The 24,659-nt window shown below is 39.5% G+C and overlaps 1 protein-coding gene across 2 annotated transcripts; it reads left to right on the top strand.

Annotated features, from left to right (window-relative positions):
• The first annotated feature begins 957 nt into the window (after positions 1–957).
• LOC117400995 (SH3 and cysteine-rich domain-containing protein 3) lies at positions 958–19,615 on the top strand. Of its 2 annotated transcripts, XM_059011588.1 has the most exons (13): positions 958–1,197; positions 2,932–2,995; positions 8,275–8,376; positions 9,561–9,720; positions 9,967–10,064; positions 10,484–10,565; positions 11,102–11,199; positions 11,531–11,597; positions 11,933–11,982; positions 12,531–12,625; positions 13,196–13,247; positions 14,565–14,702; positions 15,934–19,615. In XM_059011588.1, the coding sequence occupies exons 2-13, from the start codon at positions 2,933–2,935 to the stop codon at positions 16,030–16,032; spliced, it is 1,104 nt and encodes a 367-aa protein (XP_058867571.1). In that variant the 5' UTR covers positions 958–1,197; position 2,932; the 3' UTR covers positions 16,033–19,615. The 2 variants fall into 2 exon arrangements, with proteins under 2 accessions (XP_058867571.1, XP_033857269.2); XM_034001378.3 differs by lacking the exon at positions 8,275–8,376 and having other exon boundaries at positions 959–1,197.
• The last annotated feature ends 5,044 nt before the right edge of the window (positions 19,616–24,659 follow it).

Here is a 24,659-nt window from a genome sequence, read left to right as displayed (position 1 = left end):
TATTTCACCAGCCTTCATGTTCAGCCAACGTATTTCGTTTTTTTCTCCAGTCAGAGATTTAAGACTTGCGTCCTTCGAAATTGGACGCTAGTTAAATAACTTTCACTAGCAGTCTGGCCTGAGAGTTCTGCTAGCCTGCAATCCTAACTGGTACTGACTGACAGAGTCCCAATTGAAATCGATTTGATCTCAATCTGCTGCTGATGGAAATGGAAAGTCTGATTTTCAAACAGTTCTTAAGTCAATACCAGTGGAAGAAACTGTTGATTTACTGATACCTACTCATGTCCGTAACAAATCAAGATTTGAGGTGGGTTCAGGTATGTGCATGACACCTGGCACGGTTACATCAAGCATCTGCTTCAGATATATGTCTGTGTATACAGTAAAGTGCCAGCCATACCTTCTTTCCTGTGGTCTGCCTTTGCTACTTATCCCCAGCATCTTCCCGTGATTATTGAACCAGACTGCACATTGTATCCAGTGCCACCGAATTCAGCATTGATGATCTGTTGGTGTTCTGACTTCCAGGTTTTAATTTGGCTTGCATTTTGCTCATACACACATATTAGGTGGAAACTGTATGAAACCAGGTCCTGTTCTATCATATTCTGATAATGTTTTTTAGAAAGTGTCCTTGATTTTTTTTTATAATAGATACATGGCATTAATGAAAGGGATCAGTCAGTTTAAAAACCAATTTTTTTGACTAGGTGTTTTAACCCTGATTTTGAATTTGGAGCTGTAAATCAGGCTTCAGCAAGCCTAAAATCAGAATCCATACATCTCTGCCATCAGGTGTCGACAGGCAAGCATGTGGAATAATCAAACCCCATTCACAAAGAGCAGCATAGGAGCCAGTGCTTTTATTATTGTCACTCGGGCAAGGCCAGAGTCTGATGGCATGGGTGTCCAATTTCCTTGTGTCAGCCCCTCAATCTGTGCGTCTGTGTCGGCTGTTTTTACCCCTGCACACACCAACTCAATCTCACACATGCAACTGTCTTCTTGAGCACACAGACACCCACGACAACCAAGCTGACAAGCTTTCGGAGGCTTTGAACAGAAAAATATATAAAATACGTAGCCTGGGTGTACACCTCCTGTTTTGGGTGTGGTGTAAAAAAAAAGCAACTTTTAAAACCTTTGGAAATCTTACACAGAACTCAACCTGAAGGACCAACGCGGATATCAAAGGTTAGTGACTTCTGTTTCTTACGGAGCAAAAACAAACTTTTGATTTGCTTTGTTGTAATCAGTTACATCACTTTTGGGGGTGGGGGGGGGGGGGGTAAACTTAAACTGGGGGAAAAGAACCCACAACCTGAAAAAAAAAAAAAAGATTGCACTCTCTCTTTTTTATTTCTTGGGTAAGTGATTACACTTAATAACCAAAGCCCTGTTTCAATTAATTGCGTGGAAGTCAGCGCTTTAAATTGTTAATGGCTTGATATTAAACTATAGGTTTGGAATGACATTCAAGCAATTTCTTAAGCATTATGGGTGTAATTGAATCTCCGAGATCCTGGACTAGTAACGTTCCAGTTCCAGTTATAGCCATACCCAGCTCGGGTTACTGTGCAGCCCAAAATAGCTGGTGCTGGGTGTGGGAGTCCAGGCACTTCTCTTGAATGTAAACCAACCTATAAATCAAGAGATTGGCAAAATCAATAGCCAACAGGTGAGCAGTTCTGTTCAAACTGACCCCACATCATCAGGATCAAGACAAGATAACAATAATAAAAAGAAAAAAGGCAATATTCTGTACACCCTTTTTTATTAATAGGATCTAGTATTACTGGGACGAACAAAAAATAAATATTTTGTGATTTTGATCTAGCTGGGGTGGGGGAAATTTAAATTTCTACCATATTATAGTGAAATCTTCGATGAAAAAACCTGCAACCCCATCAAAAGACCTATTAAAGGAAGGAGAGAAACACATTTCTGTACAGTAGAATGGGCTGATTATTCATTTAAGCATTGGTTTCCTTTGTATGGTATATCTTTTTGAGGCAGTCGTTCAGAAATTCAGTTATATCAGAGAACACAAACCAACATTTTAAGTCGCGTTTGCTGGGATATTCAAATAGCGAATATCGCGATGTCCCTCGCATGACTGATTCATTTGCTAGGAAAATTACATGCCAGACAGGTGTTCTGTAATATACTAAGTATCAAAAGAAACTTCTCACTTATATGTGGATACAATTCATTAGATGTGATCAAAAAATGACAAACTCTGTTTTAGAACAGGTGCAGTGACTTTATATTGTGTTGATTAACAATTGACATCACGAAGATGCTGCAAAATGACCTGTTGATCTTGGGCAGGTGTTGTGACTCTTGGTCTCCCAGTTCGTGGCCTGTCATTGACAGAGTGTCTGGTTATACCGTCTCGCCAGGTTTGAAATTGCTGGCTGTGAGCACCCAAGACGGCGAGCCACAGTACGCTGCCCTAGTCCAGCCTCCAACATGCCGATTACACGAAGGTGCTGCTCTCTTGACAGACGTGGCATATTGTTTTTTATCTGATTTTTCTTTTTTGCTTTTATTCAGGCTTGCAATTTAGCAGCTGAAATCTCTCCATATACAGCGTCCAATCAACTGTCTCACTAATTAAGTGATTAAGTGCATATGCTTCAGTCATAGTCACTCAAGCGTGTCATGGTCAAGGATGAATGATCGAGCGATTAAAAAGAAACCAAAAACATTTTGTCAATGTCCATCATTTATATAGGGCATCAGTGTGGAGTAGTGGTTAGGGCTCTGGACTCTTGACCGGAGGGTCGTGGGTTCAATCCCAGATGGGGGACACTGCTGCTGTACCCTTGAGCAAGGTACTTTATCTAGATTGCTCCAGTAAAAGCCCAACAGTATAAATGGGTAATTGTATGTAAAAATAAAATATAAAATATTGTTTATTTTCAGAATGATGGAGAAAGAGCCGCTGGACCCTCATGCCCCTCCCCCTGGAGAAACCAACGACACGACAGTAAGTGGTTCGGGGGCCACTCTGCACCCCTCTCTGACAGGAGAGCTGTTCCGTGTGGACTGGAGCCCTTGCCAAAGGCATGCCTGTAACCAAACCTGACTCTCGATGGCACAGGCATTTCTCACCTCTACCACCCTTTTAGATTTCAACAGCTGGGTCAAACGTGCCTCTAAACAAATACTGGCACACACACAGACACAGACACTGATGCACACACACAATGTGACGACCATAACAGTATAAATAGGGTGTAAGGCTCGGGTTACGAAATATAAAATCGCTTGGCTTATAATCCACACCAATTTCATTTTAATATATTTTTTAAACCGTCCCCTTAACTTTTCATCATGTTTTCCTTCATAGCGGTTCTTATTACAATTCTGTATATTGCATTCACTCATAAGTCTATGTTTAGTTCTTCTTTCCTGCTGTAGATGTAATACAGACACTTCATCTGATTCAGACAACGTTACCTATGTCTTTGGCAGGCAAATAATACTAATGAACAACTTTGACCTTACTGCCAAAGCAACTTAACACAGATATCAAAAAATGTAAAACTGCTGACTGCAAACATCATAACGAATTTAATTTGAAAGCAACTAACTCTTTAATGAGTCATGATACTGAATGAATGAGCTGAGGTCTCAAACACACAGTTTCTAACTTTCTAATCAAATGTCACTAAATGTATAGCATCATAATATGCATTAGTAAGACCCCATCTAGCATATTGTGTTCAGTTCTGGTCACCTCGCTACAAAAAAGGATATTGCTGATCTAGAAAGAGTGCAAAGAAGAGCGACCAGAATTATTCCGGGTTTAAAAGGCATGTCATATGCAGACAGGCTAAAAGAATTGAATCTGTTCAGTCTTGAACAAAGAAGACGCGGCGATCTGATTCAAACTTTCAAAATTTTAAAAGGCATCGACAATGTTGACCCAAGGGACTTTTTCAACCTGAAAAAATAAACAAGAACCAAGGGTCACAAATGGAGATTAGGTAAAGGGGCATTCAGAACAGAAAATAGGAGGCACTTTTTTACACAGAGAATTGTGGGAGTCTGCCCAGTAATGTTGTTGAAGCTGACACCCTGGGATCCTTCAAGAAGCTGCTTGATGAGATTCTGGGATCAATAAGCTACTAACAACCAAGCGAGCAGGATGGGCCGAATGGGGCCTCCTCTCGTTTGTAAACTTTATGTTCTAATGTTTTTTATTCACCATAGTTGATGCGTCTTGTTGCAGCTGTTGTGTCACTTCACTCGACCGATTTCCCCCCCCCCCCCCCTGCCACCCCTTAGAGCAACTGTGCCTTCCCATTCCGAGCACAATACCCCCAGCTATTCCATCCGGGAAAGTCTGGAATTACTAACATTCCAAAATTAGCATCAGACTGCCAATCAAATACAGCCCGCCCCTTTATAACAACACTTCAAAGGACTGATCAAAAACAGAGATAATAAGAATGTCGACTTCATCAGACGTTCATCAACAGCCTGGCAAAAAGCATTGAAACTGAGGAAGTGGTATAAAAAATAGGACTGTCTTCCTGTGGCTCTTGGAATATGTTATTAGGTATCGCATTAGATTTCTTCTGCAATCTGCAATCTACCATTGTGATCAAGTACAACACGTTATTTAAACATTAGAAGTCACATTTCCATTGGAAGCTATTGGCAGCAACTACACTTACAATTTCACTGAGAGTGTAGATCTCATAGTGTTAACATTACAACCATAACCTGTTCTATATAAACAGATTTTTATTTATATTTAATGACTTATGACGTGCAAGTCAAGTTGAGAATGTGCTTGTATGATGTGTGAGAAATGCACACTCAACTTGATTAGAGTCAGCCACTGAGCACTTACAACACACAAGATAGCAGTAAATCTGCTGTATTGGGCTTCCATACTTTATTTGGGAACTTTTCAATACTACACTGCACCCCATGCACATGTAAACTTTCCAATCTTATTTTATAATATCCCAAAGTGAAATTAAATGGGGTGGAAATCATTGATGTGATTGATATTGACCAGTGTGTGACCATGCCCAGAGTGATATTATCACTTCTCCTCCATTAACTCCCATTATGTGCTGGCATTCTGGATAGTTTTAATGCAGTGATAATAAGCGGAGGGAGATATTAACCAGGTTTTAATTGTACATCTAAATACGATAGATTTCAAACCATCAGCTAAAGATGTGTACAGAAGGCCTCCAGGTCACTTATGAGGCTGTGTGGTCCAGTGGTTAAAGAAAAGGTCTTGTAACCAGGAGGTCCTCGGTTCAAATCCCACCTCAGCCACTGACTCATTGTGTGACCCTGAGCAAGTCACTTAACCTCCTTGTGTTCTGTCTTTCGGGTGAGACATAATTGTAAGTGACTCTGCAGCTGGTGCATAGTTCACACACCCTAGTCTCTGTAAGTCGCCTTGGATAAAGGCATCTGCTAAATAGAAATTTATTTATTTTAACAGCGTGTTTCCATTCTGAAGACGCCAGGGACTTTATGCAACCATGTTTCCAACCGCAGGGTATGGCACAGCTGCTTTCCTTTGCTTATACCCATTAGCACCTTCTGTCAATAAAATATTTCAGTGCATTGAGTCAGGCTGCAGCCTGTTCCAACACATTGGGTGTCTTTTTATAGAAGTGCTGTATGTCTGAGACAGGCAGCTGGAATAGATGAGCAGCTCCTGAACTCAGTGAAAGCACCTTATCGCAGGTGATTAGTCATTTAACAATTCGGAATGATAACTACAGACCCCTCCAAGGGATCCACATCTCGCAGGTCAGACCTGCAAATTGACATTAAAACCTTCAGACCCGAAGCAGTCGTTGTAAGGGGTATAGGTAAGATCACTGTTTGTGTGATTGTAAAAAAAACTGAAGTTTGTCATGATCACTTCTTTTATTGATTTGAAATGTCATTTTAATAATTTAGATCAGATTAATTGTTGTCAAAAATTATTTCAAAAGGGGGAAAGTGATGGACAAAAATGAAGTATGTACCGTGAAAGTTGTTTCACCTTTTAGTTTGCAGAAATGCAACTTCATCTTTTTTTTTAGGCAATTTTACTCCTTTTTAAATTCTGCTTTAAAGCCAACTTTGCATAATTAAGAAAAAAAAAACACCTTCTTTTAAATCTACCTATATTCCTTACCGTCCTATCTGACCTCAGTTGCTCATTGAAATGCGAAGGCACGATATACTGATCCTGAAACTCTCATTCTGTATATTATGGCTACTTCTCGATATATTTAGGAACAATGTCAAACTGTTTCCATTGGTTGAGTCTGGCATTTTAAAATCCCTTTGATGTCTATTTTAAGATTGTCTTAATCCCCAGTAGATTTCTCATACATGCGGCAGATCCAATGCCAATAATCTGGGGGGGGGGGGACGGGACGGGATGGACAATTAATATAAACGGAATGAGCTGCCCCAATTAAAGGTGCTTTGTTTCTTATATGAGATAGAGGATAAAATCCTTGCACAAGGACACTAATCTTGCAATTTAACCAAAGTAGGAACTGAGGCCCTATATAAGGATTTAGGTGCTTGTTAGGACTCCTGGGCCCCTGGTTTTAACACACTAAGGATACTGCCATGAAAAGAATTACACAGGTAAGTTTGGCGACTTTATTATAGAATTTGGCCCTTTGTGTCTCACAGGGACTGCAGCCTTTAAGGGTAGAGTTAACCTGAAAGGGTCTCTCGCTTGTTAAAGGGTGTGTGATTTTCCACAGAGCAAATCTCAAACTAAGCATTCTGTGCAGATTTGATCTATCCTCTCTGGTAGATTATACAGCTGTGGCCAACAGTTTTGCATCCCCCTATAGAATTAACACTTTTTGTTTCATAAAGTTGACTGAAACCTGCTGAATTAATGTTACGTTAGCATATTGAATTACATACCGCTGTGTAGTTTTCCATATATGGAAAAGACACAAATTGAAAAATATGACATTTTTCGAAATCTAACATGAAATACTGTAATGCTGTTATGGCTTCTGGTAGACTTTTGCAATATCATTTTATAGTTTCTTTGATTACATGATGTTGAATAAAAGATTATGTTCATATAGTTGTTTTTTTTTGTATTTGTCTCAATCCTGAAATTCTAGGTGATGCAAAACGTTTGCCATAGCTGTACATGTATTATTAAAAACCATCCGGCTTCTTCAGTTCAGACTGTGTTATAAAAATATCTGTTTTGAGTAAAGACTTGACATCAACAAGCTTTTTGTCACTGTGCTTTAACACCATCTAAAAAGAAAACAAAACAAAGTTCAAATGACCTAACTTGGTTCATTTAAAAGCTCTGACATGCTCTTTGGTTGTTTTTGCTAGTTCTGTAGCATTAGTAGTTTTGTTTTATCATTTGACAAACCTTGGAAACGCTTTGTAGATACGGATCACTTTATATTCTGAGGTACACTGTTGTACCCACATCTGGCAGTGGTTAGTTTGTTTTTATGTGACTCGAATGCAGCTCAGATTCCTTCTGTGGAGATCCACACTAACAAGGGGGAGGTTGGTTGTGTGTCTAGGATATAACAGAGTAGGATTGACGCAGTAATCGATTTACCATAATATTACTGATAAGGGTTAAACCACCCCTTCCAGCTATCTGATCTTGATTACAGATATTTTATTCACAGATCCTCAGTAGAGCTTCTACAGGTTGAACTCCTTTGAGACAAACCGTAAAACCGCGCTGACAACACAGCGGTTCATTATTAATGCACTCGAAATATCAAAACGTGATTTTTAAAGAGGCCCTTAAATGAAACTTAATCGCACTAAAACACTAAAGGTATTCACAATGACTTCTGTATTGACGAAGGCCAGTCATGCAGGTGTTAAGCTCAGCGGGTGTCTGACCAGTAGAGTCTGCTGTAATATGCTGAGGAGAAAAGCCCTGCCAATTTTGCCTCCTTAGCCCCCAGTGAAGATTGGAAACTTTGCACAGCCAGTATGGTCGTGCCTTTACCAGGTAACAAGCTAATATTTCTGAACTTTAAGCCAGCGTTTCTCCACATCAAGCCACTTCTTTCTGTGCAGCTCGAGAGCCTCTCTTGTTTCCGTTAACCAACCCTGTTGGGAAACACTTTTTAATTTGGATTTCTGTTGGAGTGTTACTAGTCTCTACTCCTCCCTCTCTCACTGAAAACCTGCCTAACGCCCTCCCTGACTTGCGGTGTGACTAACACAGCGCGCTGGCTTCTCTGATCACTGACGGCCGGCACTCTTCACTGTTTTCAGTTACAGAAGCTTAAGAAGTTATTTCAGAGGAACAAAAAGCAGAATGCTGTGGAGACAGAGGCCGGGCAGCAGCCTAACGGCGAGGTAGTCAACACAGGGCCGGTAAGCCTGGAGCCGCACACATAGCGTCCAGTAAAACAACTACGGTGGCTCATTGAGGACATGGGAGGGCTAATCACAAGTACTTACTTACAAGTTAATATGTGCAGTTGATCCTGTCTTGTATGGTATAAGAGTAGGGGTGTGCTGATACTTGTTCTTGTGCTCGTAATTGCCTTTAAGAAGTATGTATCAGCAGGTATTAAATAAATCCATTCATTAATGTGCTGATTTTTAAAACAAGAAAAGCTGTCCTTCCCTCACCTTTACAATTGAGTACCAGTCAACGGCAATTAACTTCCGGATTGAGTGTTTTAAAAGCCGATCGGAAGTGGATTTTCTTCTCAGCCGGTGCGCCGGCGTATTTACTGGCGTGCCGAGGCTGTAAACGGAAACGTTTGGACTCGATTGTACAGGTGAAGGAAGGACAGCCTTGTTTTGAAATCAGCACGTTAATGAATGGCTCATTTTTCCCACTTTGTAATGCGAGCCCCATCTTTTAAACTATATCATCTTTTCATATTTATTATAATGCTGAACATACTGAAGAGAATTTTTTGTTTTTCACCCGTGTTCTTAATAAACTCCTGACTAACAGTGGCTACTAGATTGACTCGATGTAAGGTTACTGACATTCATCCCTCATCATCATCATCATCCATAGAAATATAACACTCCATCCATCTACCTATGCATTGGTCTTGTAGTTTAAAGAGCATTAATGCTACAGATGTAGTCGTACTACTCTCTTAATTCTGGGTTCTGGAACACAAACAGTGGACTAATTAAAAAATATTTTAAAATGTATTATCAGGATTTATGTGATTTTATGTATTCCCTAAATATTTTTTGGGAATTAAAAATAATGAAAAATCAAGCTACTGTATTTGAAAGAAATGGTTCTTTTTCCAATGGTGACTTTATTATAAAGGGTGTCAGTTCGGTATACAGTGACAGGAAGTATAAGGTAAGTTATATCTTTTCATACTGTTTTTTATAGAATTTCACATTGCTGTACCGTGGATATGCATTCGCTAACACACAAAAGACTGGATAGTTTTAGTTGAGAATCAATGAGGTGTTTTGGTTTGCGTTTCAGTATATGTCTTCAGGTCAAGTCTGTCCCCTCACCCCTGTCCCCAGTCCCGACCCCTCACTCTCACTCTGCCCGCTCTCTCCCCCCGCAGGTCTTCTTCGTGTATGAGGAGGAGTATGAAGATGAGGACGAGGAGGATGACCAACCCCCTGCTGAGCCAGTCAAACCAGTCAACAACAAACCTCACAAATTCAAGGATCATTACTTAAAGAAACCCAAGTTCTGTGACGTGTGTGCCAGAATGATTGTGTGTAAGTGACTGCTGACAGACTTTTAAAAGTACAGTAACTAGAGGCACTGCCATTGTAAAAGTTTACCACGGTAAATTTGCACAGTGATTTAGCATTTGCTTACCATGGCTTGCCCTGTTCTGTACCATGCTTTCACTATGTTTTATACACTTTGCTATGCTTTACTCAGGTACAATTTTAAAAGGGTAGTGTTGCAGGGGGACGGGTTAATGGTAACACTCTGCCTTGTTTATATGTCGTTTGCAGTAAATAACAAGTTTGGTCTGCGATGTAAAAACTGCAAAACAAATATTCACCATCACTGCCAGTCATTCGTGGAGATGCAGGAGTGCTTTGGTAAGATTGTAAGTATCCATGTCTTTATTTTCTATTGGGGCAAGTTTCTGTTGAGTGCACCAATTCTCTTAGGGGGTGAGGGAGCAGTTCAGTCTCCATGCCTCAAGTCTGCCCTGGACTGGAGGGAGCACCCTTTCTCCTAGGGGGTGAGGGAGCAGTTCAGTCTCAATGCCTCAAGCCTGCCCTGGACTGGAGGGAGCACCCTTTCTCTTAGGGGTGTGAGGGAGCAGTTCAGTCTCCATGCCTCAAACCTGCCCTAGACTGGAGGGAGCACCCTTTCTCTTAGGGTGGGGTGAGGGAGGTGGTCTCCTCAGTTTTATAAAACAGAAATCTAGCTCGCCACACTTTCCTTGTGAGCACAGTGCAGATCTCTGCTGTGTTTGGTGTGAACTTGGTCCTAAAGCAGCCCCTCGTTGTGTGTCCCCAGCCTCCTGGTTTCCGACGAGCCTACAGCTCCCCCCTGTACAGCAACCAACAGAACGCCTGCGTCACAGAGCTGCTGCCTTTCTGTGAGTACGAACTGCTGAGCCAGACTAGAGGCGGCGCACTGACAAGCCTGCACAGAGTATTATTGCACATTTTTGCAGACTTGGACTAACTACTTTGGTCAGTAATCAGTGACAGAGAAGCAATAGGCACTCCATGTGTGAAAATGTTAGACCACTTTGTGCTTTAATTAGACGTCTTAAACAACTTCTAAAAAGTCTTCTGCATTTTGTCAGGTGTGGATATGTGTTCATTTTCTCTTACTATTTTAAATGAATTGCATGTGTGGCCTATTAAAGTCATCAATTACATTAGACTAATTTGCCTATAGTGACAATTTTCCAAGATTTTTCAGTTACAGTGGATTGATTATGTATTCACAACAAATCAAAACAACAGAAGCAATTGCGGTGTTATAATACATGTGCATCATAGAATAACAATACTGCACTCAAGCGCATCTCTGACTTTAAAGTATTTTTGCTCAGTCCATTTGCAGTGATATTAAAAGGCATCACCTGCAATTTGCATTAATGTCAACTTGCCTGTCTGTCTTCAGCTCAGTCTAACAGGTCAGACCCGGTCTTTGAGACCCTGAGAGTGGGAGTCATAATGGCGAACAAGGAAAGGAAAAAAGATTCAGACGACAAGAAAAATGTAAGTAGGTAACGTCCACTGAGAGAAGCCTCTGTGACTGTCCGACCAGCGGAACTAACTGGCACCCTTTGCAATACAGTTACTACTCAGGGAAAACAAAAATACAAACCCTAACAGGCCACGCTGGTAAGAGTCTCTTTTGTCTTATTTTGACAATCCATCCTAAACCCTGAATTAAAAGTATGTGACGATTACAACCTTGAATTCAATTGCAGAGCTTCGCATGGAGAATCCGGACACGTTTAGTCATATTGCTTGACTTGTTATTTAAGGAGTTTACACGGATTTGTTTGCTGGCGCTGCAGTGAGTTTCCTTTCCTCTGCTCTGTAGATGATGATGGCGATGATGGAGGAGGAAGAGGCAGCACCCAAGCCTGAGGAAGGGAAGGCAGAAGGAGGTGAGGGCCTGCTAAAGGGACAGCAGCTGATCCTGATGGTCCTTTTTGAATATGAATGTTATTTAGGTTGCAAGCATCTGTAAGCCTGCTGATTTTTTAGTTTCTTGCGTTTATAATATTGATTAATTAATAAAGTATAATTAAGACGAGATTGACTCGTGATTGAACATAAACAGTGTTCCATGTATTGATTCCAAGTCTCATAAGATGAGATTAATGTTAGACATGTTAAAATGGTCACTAGGTATAAACAATAGATAGTTAGTGAGCCAGCACAATGTTCATATTTTCCTATACATCTCACGAAGATATGAACTGTGTTAATTTTCTCGCAGGTAACCCTGAGGCAGACAAAAAAGGAGATAAAGCACCAACGGATGACAAGGTAATAATAATAATAATAATAATAATAATAATAATAATAATAATAATAATAATGACGATGATGTTCATTTAAAGGAGTGCTAGTGCCAAAGCCTTCAAATTAATTTTCTTACCTCTTAGAAGATTTGTTAGCATTATTGCTGGTCCCCAAAACACAAACGGCTGATTCCTGGTACCTTTGCTGTAGGTTACATTTTCAAATTGCAGCTAGACCATTGGAGTTAGTTTTGACAATTAAGCAATTAGGCAACACAGGGATGAAAATAAAAGTCCTATTGCATAGCAGTTTCACGCATTACAGGTTGCAATATGAGCTTGATTAGCCACAGTGCATAGATAACAAGCTCAGGTGTGTCTTGTTAAACTCATAATAAAACCAGCAATTGATCAAACTGCTATGCAATGGAAGTCTTACTTCCATCCCTGTACCAGGTAGCAACTCATATATAGTGTTGTCTGTGAATCATTTATCAAATACTATTAAACTTCCAATACAACCAGCACAGCACTGTGAGGTTATTGAAAGGACTTTTTGTTCTGTTTTCTCAGCACAAGAAACCTCAACCTGGTGCGTTCACGCAGTCTCACTATTACCTGGCTCTCTATCGATTCAAGGCTCTGGAGAAAGATGACTTGGACTTCCAGTAAGTGGTGACCGTCTATTCTGAGCACGACCTCCTAGGATTACCATGACTGGGGATACAGTGTCCTAAAACTGACACCTACTGTATTCAAGATTTCTCAATTACAAAACACATATTTGTCTCTCTATAGTTCATTTGTAGTTACAACAGGCAACAAATCAATGGTCTCCACTTGACTAAAGAAATTTCTCAGTTTCTTTGCCTTACTTTCAAGGAATCGGCTACACTTGCACTTCCTAGTCATTTTACCTCAGCAGTGTCTTCTGGTCAAAGCATGTCAGTCAATAAGGGAAGCAGCTGGTTGGTTAATAACAGGAAAGGAGCCATTGAAGGGGTGGAGACAGTTGGAAATGGAAATAAAAAGACTTAATATAACATGTGTTTCTTTCAAAACTGCACATTTCAGACCTTATGGATGGATGTATTTTTTTTGTTCGTTTTAAAAAGAAACGTGCACCAGTATGCATTACAACAGAGCCTGCGATAATATAGTGTTACAGAAATCAGGGGAGTGTGAAAAAAAACAAACAAAAACAAAAATACTAAATAAATCTATTTCTTTTTTTGCAGCGCAGGGGACAGAATTACAGTGATTGATGATTCCAATGAGGAATGGTGGAGGGTAGGATTCTTAAGAACTTGTGTTTGAAATTTATTTTCATAAATTCTGCATTAGCTGCTTGATACGTTGCACTGCTGTAGATAAATGTCTCCGGAGAAAATACTATTCCCCGCAACTCGCCATAATTCAAAGGAGAGGAATAGCCAAAAAGCATTTGTGTACAGTACTTTTATTTAAATATTTTTTTTTTTTTTTTAAAAGGAAAATTGTTACAGAACTTACAAGAAATTGAAAACACTTAAATTATAACTTCCAGGTGATGTAGTGGGCTTCGGTGTCCAACTTCGCACTGGGGTTAATACATATATATTCATATGAGTTACAAAAATAGATCTATGATATATATTGCTGCCTGCAGTGACTTTTGTTATCGTACTCTTATGTAATGATTATCATCACTGAAGGATTGGATTGTGGGTTTAGATTTATATACGTATGAATGTTAAAGTTATATATTTGAGAATATATTAATCTAAATCTAAACAGAGGCTGATCTTAATATCACCCTAAAATGTATAAATCTGATTTTCCACGGGCATCGTTTTACAATATTGTAAGGAAACTAATTAATTTGATGTCTGCAAATGATCGCACACAATACCGATTGCTGTGATAGCAAGTTTCCATTTGTTGATTCCAATAGTCAAAGGTTACGCATCTATATCTTAAACATGTATTGTTAGACACAACAGTCTGGCACCTGGTTATAAACAGAAATCTATAGACAACGATCAGTTACCTGGGAGAAAGCTCAGGTACAGAGATGGTCTGTCAGCAGAGGATTCAGGTAGCTTTTCTCGTTTGCACTAATGAGTGCCTGTCTTACATATCTTGCCTAAATGTGTGTGTGCGAAGCTGAGCTTTGTGAACTCTGCTGACAGTCTGTTTTCCTAACAGTATCTAAACACTGTCAGTTTCATGGAGTCACAATGTTGTTCCAGACACAGAGCATACATCTCTTCTACACAGGGTACATTGTACCCCACTTGATCAATTCCTTGTTCCTCTGTGTCCTGAGTTGGAAAGCATCATCCCACCTTGCAGCTGAGCTTGGGCACAGTGTTCTCAAGTGTGCTCACAATATATGTTTAACCTTTGTTTACCCATACAGCATTTGTTGTTGTATGTGTTCATGTTAATAAGCAGGTCAATAAACCACCCCAGTGGTCAAGGACATTAAAATAGACCCTATCTATTTTGGCAGGTATACAAATTACTGGAATCAATAATATTGGCATCTGTGAACAATGTTTGTTTGAATATTTGACGCGAGCGTATCTTTTTGCTTGTTTTATTCCCCTTGCTTGCCGGCTGCAGGGTAAGATTGGTGAGAAGTCTGGTTACCTCCCGGCAAACTATATCATCCGAGTGAAAGCGAGCGAGCGTGTCTACAAAGTGACCCGGTCGTTCGTGGGGAATCGAGAGCTGGCTCAGATCACACTGAAGAAAGACCAGGTAAAACGAACATTAACCCAGCACGACGTCACTGGCAACACTGTACATGAAGTGTCTCTAATCACTGTGCATTTACATAGTAGTTACTTAGTAAATACAGGTGGACTTACACATAATTACAATGTTATTATACATAGTTACAATGTAGTTAATGTGTACATTTTTCTGAACCTAAACCTATCCCTAACTCTAACTCTAACCCTAACCCTTTTCTGACGCAATTGTGTACTTACATATATACCGTGCAAAAAGATTTGTATGCTAACTACATTATAACGATGCATAATAACATTGTAATTATGTGAAAGTACTAGGACTGTCAAGCGATTTAAAAAAATAAATAAAAAATGAATCGAAATTAAGCTTGAGATTCAAAATATGTATCTCAGTTAATCTTGGTTGTAATTGCATATTTAATTGATACAATTACTGCCTCCATCTAATTTAAGTTTGTTTTATTAATGATGTTATTCATCATCATCATCATCATCCAAACAACAACCCTTATTTTTATTTCTGGTTTCTTTTTATAGTTTTATATTTATTTATAATCATGTTAAATTGTTTGAACCAACTGTACAATCACAATGGGTCACTTTATTACTTGCCTTACTGCACTTACAATTATTATTATTATTATTATTATTATTATTATTATTATTATTATTGTGTTCATAGATTTTTTTAAATGTACAATAACAATTTCAAATAAATGTGTGCTTTTAAATAACAGCTATTAAATGATAAAACTGTTAAATCTCAAAGCTCCATTTTTTTCTGAAAGGAAACCACACCAGACCACAAATAAACAACTCAGACATTTTTATTTAGGGTCTTGTAAGCTGTCTTCAAGTGACCATATTTGTTAGAGAATTGTAAATGGTGTTTTTTCTTAACATTGCCACCTCCCGGAGGTACAAAAAAAACAGGAGTTTAAACTCTCTTCAGAAATCCTACATTCATCCAATAGGAAACATTGATAATATTACTACTATAGTATCGACAACCAATTCATATTGTGTGTCTATTGCAGTACTATTGTATACTGATTTAACTTGTGCTCAATTTAAGGCACGGGCATTTAATGTCCTGTGAAGGCATATTGAAATCCCGGGACACGACAATCCAGGGAAAACAGGGACAGGTTGCAACCCTAGTGGGGTTTTTGAAAATGAGTGTGAGGTCCAGTTGCCCCCACAGCCCCACTCTCACGGCGTTTCATTCCCCAAAGATTGTGGTCAAGAAAGGCGAGGAGCTTAACGGGTACATGAAGGTGAGCACTGGAAGGAAACTGGGCTTCTTCCCTGCTGATCTGCTGCAAGAAATCTGAGGGGGGTCCACTGGAACCAGAACACAACAGCTCGGACAGGCGTGCACCGACAACACCAGGTCTGACGTGAACCCAAACCTACGTACACGCATGCACGTGGAAAACAAACATTTGAGCTCTGACTAAACAGCCTCTTTGTGAAGCACATTTCCTTTTTCAAATGATTTTATTATTTAAAAAAAATCAAATAAAAAACACAGCAAAAACAGATTTCAATTGCCGGTTCTTTATAATTAAAGCATTTCTCTTTTTTTATTTTTATTTTATTTTAAATAAGAATGCCGTTTTGTCTTTGGTGCGTACAGCTAAGTCTGGCGAGCTCCATTATTTCAACCCTACAGTTTAGCTTGAGTGGGTGTTAAGGTGTCTCTGTCTGTCTGTGTTGCAGTTTGTGTCGAGGGAGGAGAGAGGACGCTGTCTTGGCCTGTGGGTTCAAACCAAATAGGGGCTTGTGGGCCACAGGAGGCCAAGCTATTCAAGGTCCATGCTGAGGCCGGGGGTGTCAGGTTGCCTCCTTGTTTATTGCATGGATAATTAGGCTATTAGGGGAATAGCTGATGTAATGTAAGGATGTTGGCCATGGGACACAGAGGCAAATATTTTTTATTATGATAGATGTTGACGTAATGTACCATAATTTTTTTTAATAAGTTGGCATCCTAGCCTATTGGGTTGAATTGAAGGCGCAAATTAAAAACGTCAAAGACAAATGTCTTAGCAATTAAAGAGCAAGCTCTGTAGTTGAGAGGGAAGTACGGGTCTAATGCTGATGTGATTTTACCCCGTTTTTCTCCCAATTTGAAATACACAATTGTATTTTTTTTTACACTCAGCTCACCGTTACCAGCCCCGTGCTGACTCAGGAGCGGCGAGGACGAACACAAGCTGTCTTCCGAAGCGTGTGCCGTCAGCCGACTGCTTCTTTTCACTCTGCAGGCCCGCCTTGTAGCCAACCCAGAGCTACAGCGTCGGAGGACAACGCAGCTCTGGGCAGCTTACAGGCAAGCCCGCAGGCGCCTGGCCAGTCTACAGGGGTCGCTGGTGCGCAGTGAGGCGAGGACACCCTTGCTGACCTAAGCCCCAAACTAAAATATATACTAATATATTTTAGTTTGGGCGTTCTGAGTGTATTATTTAAATTGCCCTTTTTCTTTTATAAATATAATTTATTTCTGATAGCTAGTGTAAGTTTCCCCAGGGTTAAATGTTTCTAGAATAACTGTCTTGTAATCCGTTATTTAATAGGATATGAATTAAAAATGAAAATCGTTTACTTCATTTGACTTCAATAGTAACTCCTATTCTTCTCCTATATAGTTACTAACATTTCAAATCCTGCTAATGATCATTCACAGTGTCACAGTCTGTCACTTCTTAGCAATAAACCAAGTTGGTAGACTTGCCTTTCGGATACTGTGCAAAATTGACCACTGTGTGTTTCTTTAATTCAGTTTTTGAGGAATCCACTGTTTTCTGTTGAACTAGAAAATTAATATATATATACATATATATATATATATATATATATATATATATATAACAGGTGGCATAATAGAAATATTTTGATAACACTGTATCAAATACACTTATTACAATGTAATAACATAGTAACAACATACAGTATTGTGTAGTTACAATGCAACTGTGTGCTTAATTACAAGATGTTTTTAGTTGCTTGGGTATTACACTGTACTGTACTTACACATGAGGTTGTGTATTTACAATATAATTAATATGTTGCCACACATGCAATCACAATGTAATTAGTGTACAGACAGAGATTTGATGAAGCCTTAAGCAGGTGATCAACCTTAGATTGTAATCATTTAGATAAACAATAACCTATTTAGCGTGCCTCTGTTTATTTCTGCAGAACCTTCTCATATGCTTTATGTACATTCAGATCCATGCTGCTAAAGTTTAAAATCCTGCTGAAGCCAGTTCTAGATTTTTGTACAGTAGATTGTATATTTCGTGTTTGTATTTCAGTGCTAACTTTACACTATTGCGTTACGTTTAAAGAATGTTTCCCTAGATCTTGTTTACTTCTTTCTGCGCTAGTAAATTGCATGCTTTTAAGGCATTGAGGTTTTAGATTGTGATAGCACAGAAAGCAATTACTTGTGAAGGTCGTTAGCATGACCTATGTTTGATCTGAATTCAACATTAGAACTTTCTGTGACATCCAGTGCTTGATTGTCAGTAAGATTGTTTTCCTCATTAGGATACAAGGCGTCACTTTATACCGTGAAACACGTTATAATGTGGTACAGCAATGGCTCCCATTTGCCCTACAATACCATTACACTAGCACATGTCTTCTTCTTGTAAGGCGGATCACAAACTACCTATAACTCCTGACTACAGCGATGTAAAGGGGGATCATTATATATGTACTCGAGCCAACTTCCCAATGTTTCGGTATGTTTAACATGCCTTTGTCAAGGGAAAGTAGGAGGCTGTGTGGTCCAGTGGTTAAAGAAAAGGGCTTGTAACCAGGAGGTCCCCGGTTCAAATCCCACCTCAGCCACTGACTCATTGTGTGACCCTGAGCAAGTCACTTAACCTCCTTGTGCTCCGTCTTTCGGGTGAGACGTAATTGTAAGTGACTCTGCAGCTGATGCATAGTTCACACACCCTAGTCTCTGTAAGTCACCTTGGATAAAGGCGTCTGCTAAATAAACAAATAAAGTGTGTTTGAAAACAAACAGTGGAGGTACGTATAGACTTTGACTACATTTCTATTGAAATCTTTTAATGTGCTTGTCATTTACTACATAGTTAATGATGTAACGATCTGCTATTCCTGTCTATTTAAACCTTCAGGCATAGACACATGTGTACATAAAGTATATGCAATGTACTTTATAGGTTCCCTCACTTACTTGGTAGGCATCTGTTAAAATTCACAAGTGCAATTTAACCCCCACAGCGGGTATTAGTCTGTACCTCCACACTATTGAGAGTCTGCTAATTAACTACTAATGAAATCACCTGGGTCTCCCAACGCTAGTACAGTAGTGACACTACAGTCTCGACCTGCCATGTATAATATATAGTGAGCCCTGTACAGAGTGTGCTGTCCTTCATCAGTGGTCAAGCTTCTATCTCCTGTCATCTTCCATTGCCTGAAACGTGCCTTACATAAATAGCTGGATAAGTTCAGTTTGCACAATATGTTCGCCCATATATGTTTATATATGATATATGATATATGTTTGATATATCATCAAAACCGTCTGAACAATTTTAATCATTTTAGCTGTTCTATTTATTTTGTTGATCTAATTTCTAATTGTAACATGGAAGTGTGAAATTTGGGGTGACTGTCTGAATACATTTTGGTGTCTCTCTCTGCTGTCGTTTTCGAATTGAACTGCTTTTTCCCTGTGAACTTTGAACTTAGACACACCTTTTTATTTTGTTGTTCAAAGTGCCTTGATATACTAGAGGGGTCTGTTCGCCTGTAAAATGCATTTCTTCTATAGGAACTGTTCCTTTGGGTTTTGTAGCGTTGTTCGATGTGTGAAAAAAAAAATTGTTAGAAGATGAATAAAGAATAAATTACTTGTGTTTTTTTATACATGGTGTGTGTTTCAAGTTTTCATTTGGTCTGTGTGTTCTACCAACTGCATTTTAAATTTAGGAGACTGAGGGGATGAATGGGTTATGTCAACTTCAAATCAAGAAGCAATGTTTTTTAACCACATTTTAGTATTGATATACTTGTCACTGCATTTATTTTGGGAAGACTAGCTTTCTTAAGAAAATAAAGCCGACAACTGGTGAATAAGATAATAACTCTTTATTTTGAATTAATATGCAATTAACCATTTGCTGAAGTTTAGTTACACTTTAATAAACAATCAATAGCTATGCTATGCATGTGTGTATCTGTCATCAGCCGGCCGTTTTTGAGCTCATGTTTCATATGTAGGTTGAGCACGTTTTTTGAGGCTTGGTAGTTTCCTGCACCAGTTAAAAAAACAAGACATACAAAGACTGGTATGTGAAGCTACTAATACCCCATTTGTGCAATCAATGCAATTTTAAAACACCATGCGAATGGCACACATGTGGTTTAAATGCACATTATTTAAATAGTATGGATAGCATATTATTGATAACATATTGCAGTGTAAAATCAGTAATGGTACATATCATACTTGCATATTAAATATGAGCTCAAATGGCAGTCTAATAATAGATGCACACATGCATGGCATAGCTATTGACGGGGGGGGGGGGGCTGTTTTGGGAAGAGACAGACAGGTGCAGCTGTACCCCCTGGGTTGGTTTGTCACAGACCCTTAAGCTCATAGAATGCTGCTTTACAAACATTCTGTATCGTCATCGGAAAATTCAGCTCACAGCCACATACCTGCGTCTTTATGAAGCTGTCAACAGTTCGATTGACTGTCTGTTTGGGAACGCTTCAGCTATTATTGTTGCTTGGTTACAGCAGCGTAACCTATTGGCTGCCATGGGTTACTGCAAGGTTATGTGAGTTCATGTGGGTGCCATGTGGGATCAATAGCCAGCATTCAAACTGTATTCCACTACAGGGAAGAGTTTGAGCCAAAATGGCGCCCAGCAAAATAAATGTGCAACGCTGACTATTCTATAAACTGAAAACGCTCCCTAGTGGGCCCTGGTGAAATTGCAACTTAACACAGTTTAAGGACAACAGAATAATTCCAATATTGATTTTTTCTTATGGAAACCATTTGGTGTGGTTACCAAGTAAGAATTAAAACTAGACACCTGGAAAAATACAGAGTCAAAACAGGTACTACAAATGATATAATTATAATATGCAGTATTTACAATATAATATACATTTATTTTGATATAGCGCCCTTCACACCATGGCATCCCAGAGCGCTGTACAGAGTTACAAACAAAACAAGAGAGCTGTGGTGTGCATTACACTCCAGCTGCAACTGATTGTATAAAAGCACAATTAAAAAAAAAGTAGCTATTTAATAATTAGTGGTAACATGTTGGAAAGGAGAACAGTTACAGTAATTAACTCCATTGCATTGGACATGAAATGTGCCCTTGTGGTATGTGTTATACCCTTGTGTGTAATGGGCTTTCCCTTAACATGACTTGTGTGACATACATTCTGTAATATGCACAGTTGCATCTCACTGTTGCAGCCCATGTACGTATGCACATTGAATCATGTATTCTCACATAGCTTTCTTACCACAGCAACTGCTTTTAATTTAACAAGACAAGTGGGAATCCTAACCCTAACCCTTAATCCCACCCTCCAATCACCCTCCCCCTTCCCCATCCCCACCCCTCTCACTTCTCAAGCCATCGATTGGATGGGATTGACAATGGAGGACAAAAGTAAGCATCCTGGCAGTTTGGGGTCAAGAGTTACGTGATTGGACGAGACTGGCCTTTCAGACACGGGTCACTTCCCCTTTGAATCAATGGCTGGCTGAATTGACTAAGACAAGGTTGACTGACCTTTTGCCTTTCGTCCTAACACGAGAAACGTCAATCCCTAATTATAACAGCAATCCAGTTCCCCCACCGAAGACCCTTTGGCACTGTGACATTTTGAAATTTCACATCATGCCATTTAAAAAGGGGCTGGTATTTAAAACTGTGAGTGACTGTTGAAGGCATTATATGTTATAACTAGCTGCAGAATCTTTATCAGCTAAAACTTGTATTACTTAAATGGATTTATATTGAATCAAAAAGTGACCAGGGCACTTTTCCTAGAAGCAATGCACTCTGTGTCCTCTCAGCTATATTCAAGGGGCAGTTTGAAAGGTGAAACACAGTTGTTTTTCTGCTTTAAAACAGTAAACAGTTCAAGGAATTCCATGTGTGTCCACTAGATGTCACTCTTGGCTCTGTCTTGACACAGAGGGAAGCTGAACCCCCCCACCCTATTCAGTATGGTAGTTGAACACTACTATTTCTACAGGGTTTATTACTACATTTTTCAAGTTAACTGCTAATGCGACCCTCCACAATTTAAAGTAGTTTCAAATAACATTTTCATTTCTTCATTACATGTATGGTGTTTGCCCTGATTCGTGTTGGTTCTGGTGCTCCGTTTTTCTCTTAATCTGCCTTGGCTTTGAGCTTGTTTGGATAATCCTAAATGCTGGGAACAGCCTTCCTCATTCTGTTCAAATCATGTTAACTGCCTGGCACACCTATTGTACGTTTATTTAGGCAGGGGTTGAAAGGTCACATGGTTTTAGTGGAATAAGGTCAGCCGTTCCCCAGATGCTCAAAGCCAGGGAGAGGCTAAATATTGGAGCAACAGAACCACTCTGAATAATTGCAAACACCATAACATAGCAAGGGAAATTGAATTAAAATGACCTTAAAGATACTTACAGTAGCGTGCAAATGTATTGGAACACTCCATTGCTTCTGTGGTTCTGATTTACTGTGCAGATGAAATCAAAGCACTGGAACTGAAAATCTTGGAAAATAGGCAAATTAGGTAGGTATATAAAGGACATAAATGACAAATCTTGAGGTGTTTTAATAAATGTGCACATGACTGCATGTAAGGACCAGTTAAGAAACACACTGTTGTGCTTTGCATAGTCACACAGCCAGTTTAAATGCAGTGTATCTATTGTTTATGTTCACGTAGGTTCAGACAAAAGTAAAACCTGTTTCACGCTTTCTGACTGGGGATCTGTGTGAATTAATGTCTACTCTTGCGTTACCAGGAGCCAAAACATTTTGATTGTTGTGTAAATGATTGTCATTTAACCCCTCGGTAAGCTCAGGGTTTCCAGTAACCAGTTTCTCTCAAGCGTTTCTAGAAAAATCAGTCACGCTATATTTGAACTGTTCACAAATCTGGTGCGTTTATTTTTTAATGGTGCGGCAATATAGTGTACACGAGGGTGCCCAAGTGCGACCCCTGGTAAAGGCACAAGCGCGTGGTGTGCAGGGCGGGTCATACAGGCAGAGGAGAACAGGCTCCTGGCTGTACCAAGTTCTTCTTACAAGAAGGGGAAAAACAGTTTAATATAAATCCTGTTGATGTTACCCTTCACTTTTGCTTACCACACTGAATATAATAGAAAGTCACATAACTGATTTTCATCCCACTTATCATCAAAAATTAAAAGCAGAAACTGAATAGATTTACATACATGTAAGCATCTGTACAGATTGAATTGTTCTACATATACAGCATGCTAGCCCAATATCTTATACAGAACACAGTGTATAGCTTATGTACTACCCTGTGTCACACATAAACAATATAGTACAGTATTGTATATGTAACAAACATTTTATAAGTGACCACTATTGGAATCAATGCAACTCTGCTTACTGTCACTATCTATGCTTGGCGATTTTAAAAGGGGTTCATTAATTATTTGGGATCAATTCCTTGTTGTTGAAACACTGTTATTTTTTTTTTTTTTAGAATTAGCAAGAAGGAGGGTTTAGCCAGACCAGGACTGTATTGATTTGTAATAAATGTATCCAGGAATATGTAGTTTAGTTTAACACATATTTTAAGAAGGTTGTTCTTGTATGTGCCCATGTTGAACATAGGCGTTTATGGAATGATACAGTGAGTTACCCAGGAATCATAGAAGTGGGACACTGCACCTTTAAGACCTCCCCTGCATTTTCTAATTGTCTTTCAATGAAGCTTTGTTTTCTTGAAACGTACTGCACTCCTAACCTAACCTCTCCTCACAAACCTCGACGGAAAGCAGACGTGGGACTGGGGTGAGGCTTCCTGGCTGAATATATTTAAATAAATAAAGTGCCTCCCTCTAGGTACAGTTACTACCAGGTTGCCATGGCGAACATTGTCAAGTTAGAAATGTACAGAACTCCTAAAATGCACGGGGTGCCAGACTTCTGAGTCCTGCAGAATAAAAGCAAAGAACCCCAAGACTCTGCACCTTGTACTATGCTATGGAAGAACACTGCTCACAGACAATGCTGGAATTGACAATTTTCTCTCAACGAAACCTGCATTAATTGAGTGTAAAGTAGGCTACCGGCAGAACATTATGGTGTCTTTATAATACCAGTATACAACCCTAAGGGAATCATAGCATGAATGACAGCCTCATTCTATAGTTTGTAGCTGATCCATAATACAGGACCATTCTTGAAAGGGTGCTCCCTTCAGTTCAGGACAGGCTTTAGGCATGGGGACTGAACAGTCCCCTCACCCTCTAAGAGAAAAGGGTGCTCCCTCTAGTCCAGGGCAGGCTTGAGGCATGGAGACTGAGCAGCTCCCTCACCCCCAAGAGAGGGCGCTCCATGAAATCTGTAGGACTGATACGGATGGAATTCCATGTTGAATATTCCATGTGAATTCCACCCTAAAATTCCGACACAGGAATTCCATTTTACCGCAGTCAGCTTTTTCAAAGACTCTGAACAGACAGAGAGTGGATGTCTTATGGAGGAGACAAGATAAAAACAGTGGGAGAGTCTTCTTATCTCAGTGGAGCTGTCTGAGTCAGCGCTGTTCTGGATGTGCACACAGATCTACACAGTGCTGTCTGAAAGCAATTAGAGACAGCTAGCTGTGTTATCCCAGGCTGTCTGTATGCACTAGACACATTATCATTACCACTTCCTGTGGCCAATAATTT

The sequence above is a fragment of the Acipenser ruthenus genome, chromosome 42 (genome assembly GCF_902713425.1).
Source record: "Acipenser ruthenus chromosome 42, fAciRut3.2 maternal haplotype, whole genome shotgun sequence".
NCBI classification, from domain to species: Eukaryota; Metazoa; Chordata; class Actinopteri; order Acipenseriformes; family Acipenseridae; genus Acipenser; species Acipenser ruthenus.
Note: the sequence above shows the minus strand (reverse complement) of the source record. Positions and strands in the feature narration are given on the sequence as shown.

Coding starts and splice junctions, on each gene's coding strand:
- LOC117400995 (XM_059011588.1), top strand. CDS start 2,933: ATGATGGAGAAAGAGCCGCTGGACCCTCATGCCCCTCCCCCTGGAGAA. Junction 10,566..11,101: donor CACAGAGCTGCTGCCTTTCT/GTGAGTACGAAC, acceptor GTCTGTCTTCAG/CTCAGTCTAACAGGTCAGAC. Junction 12,626..13,195: donor AAAGATGACTTGGACTTCCA/GTAAGTGGTGAC, acceptor CTTTTTTTGCAG/CGCAGGGGACAGAATTACAG.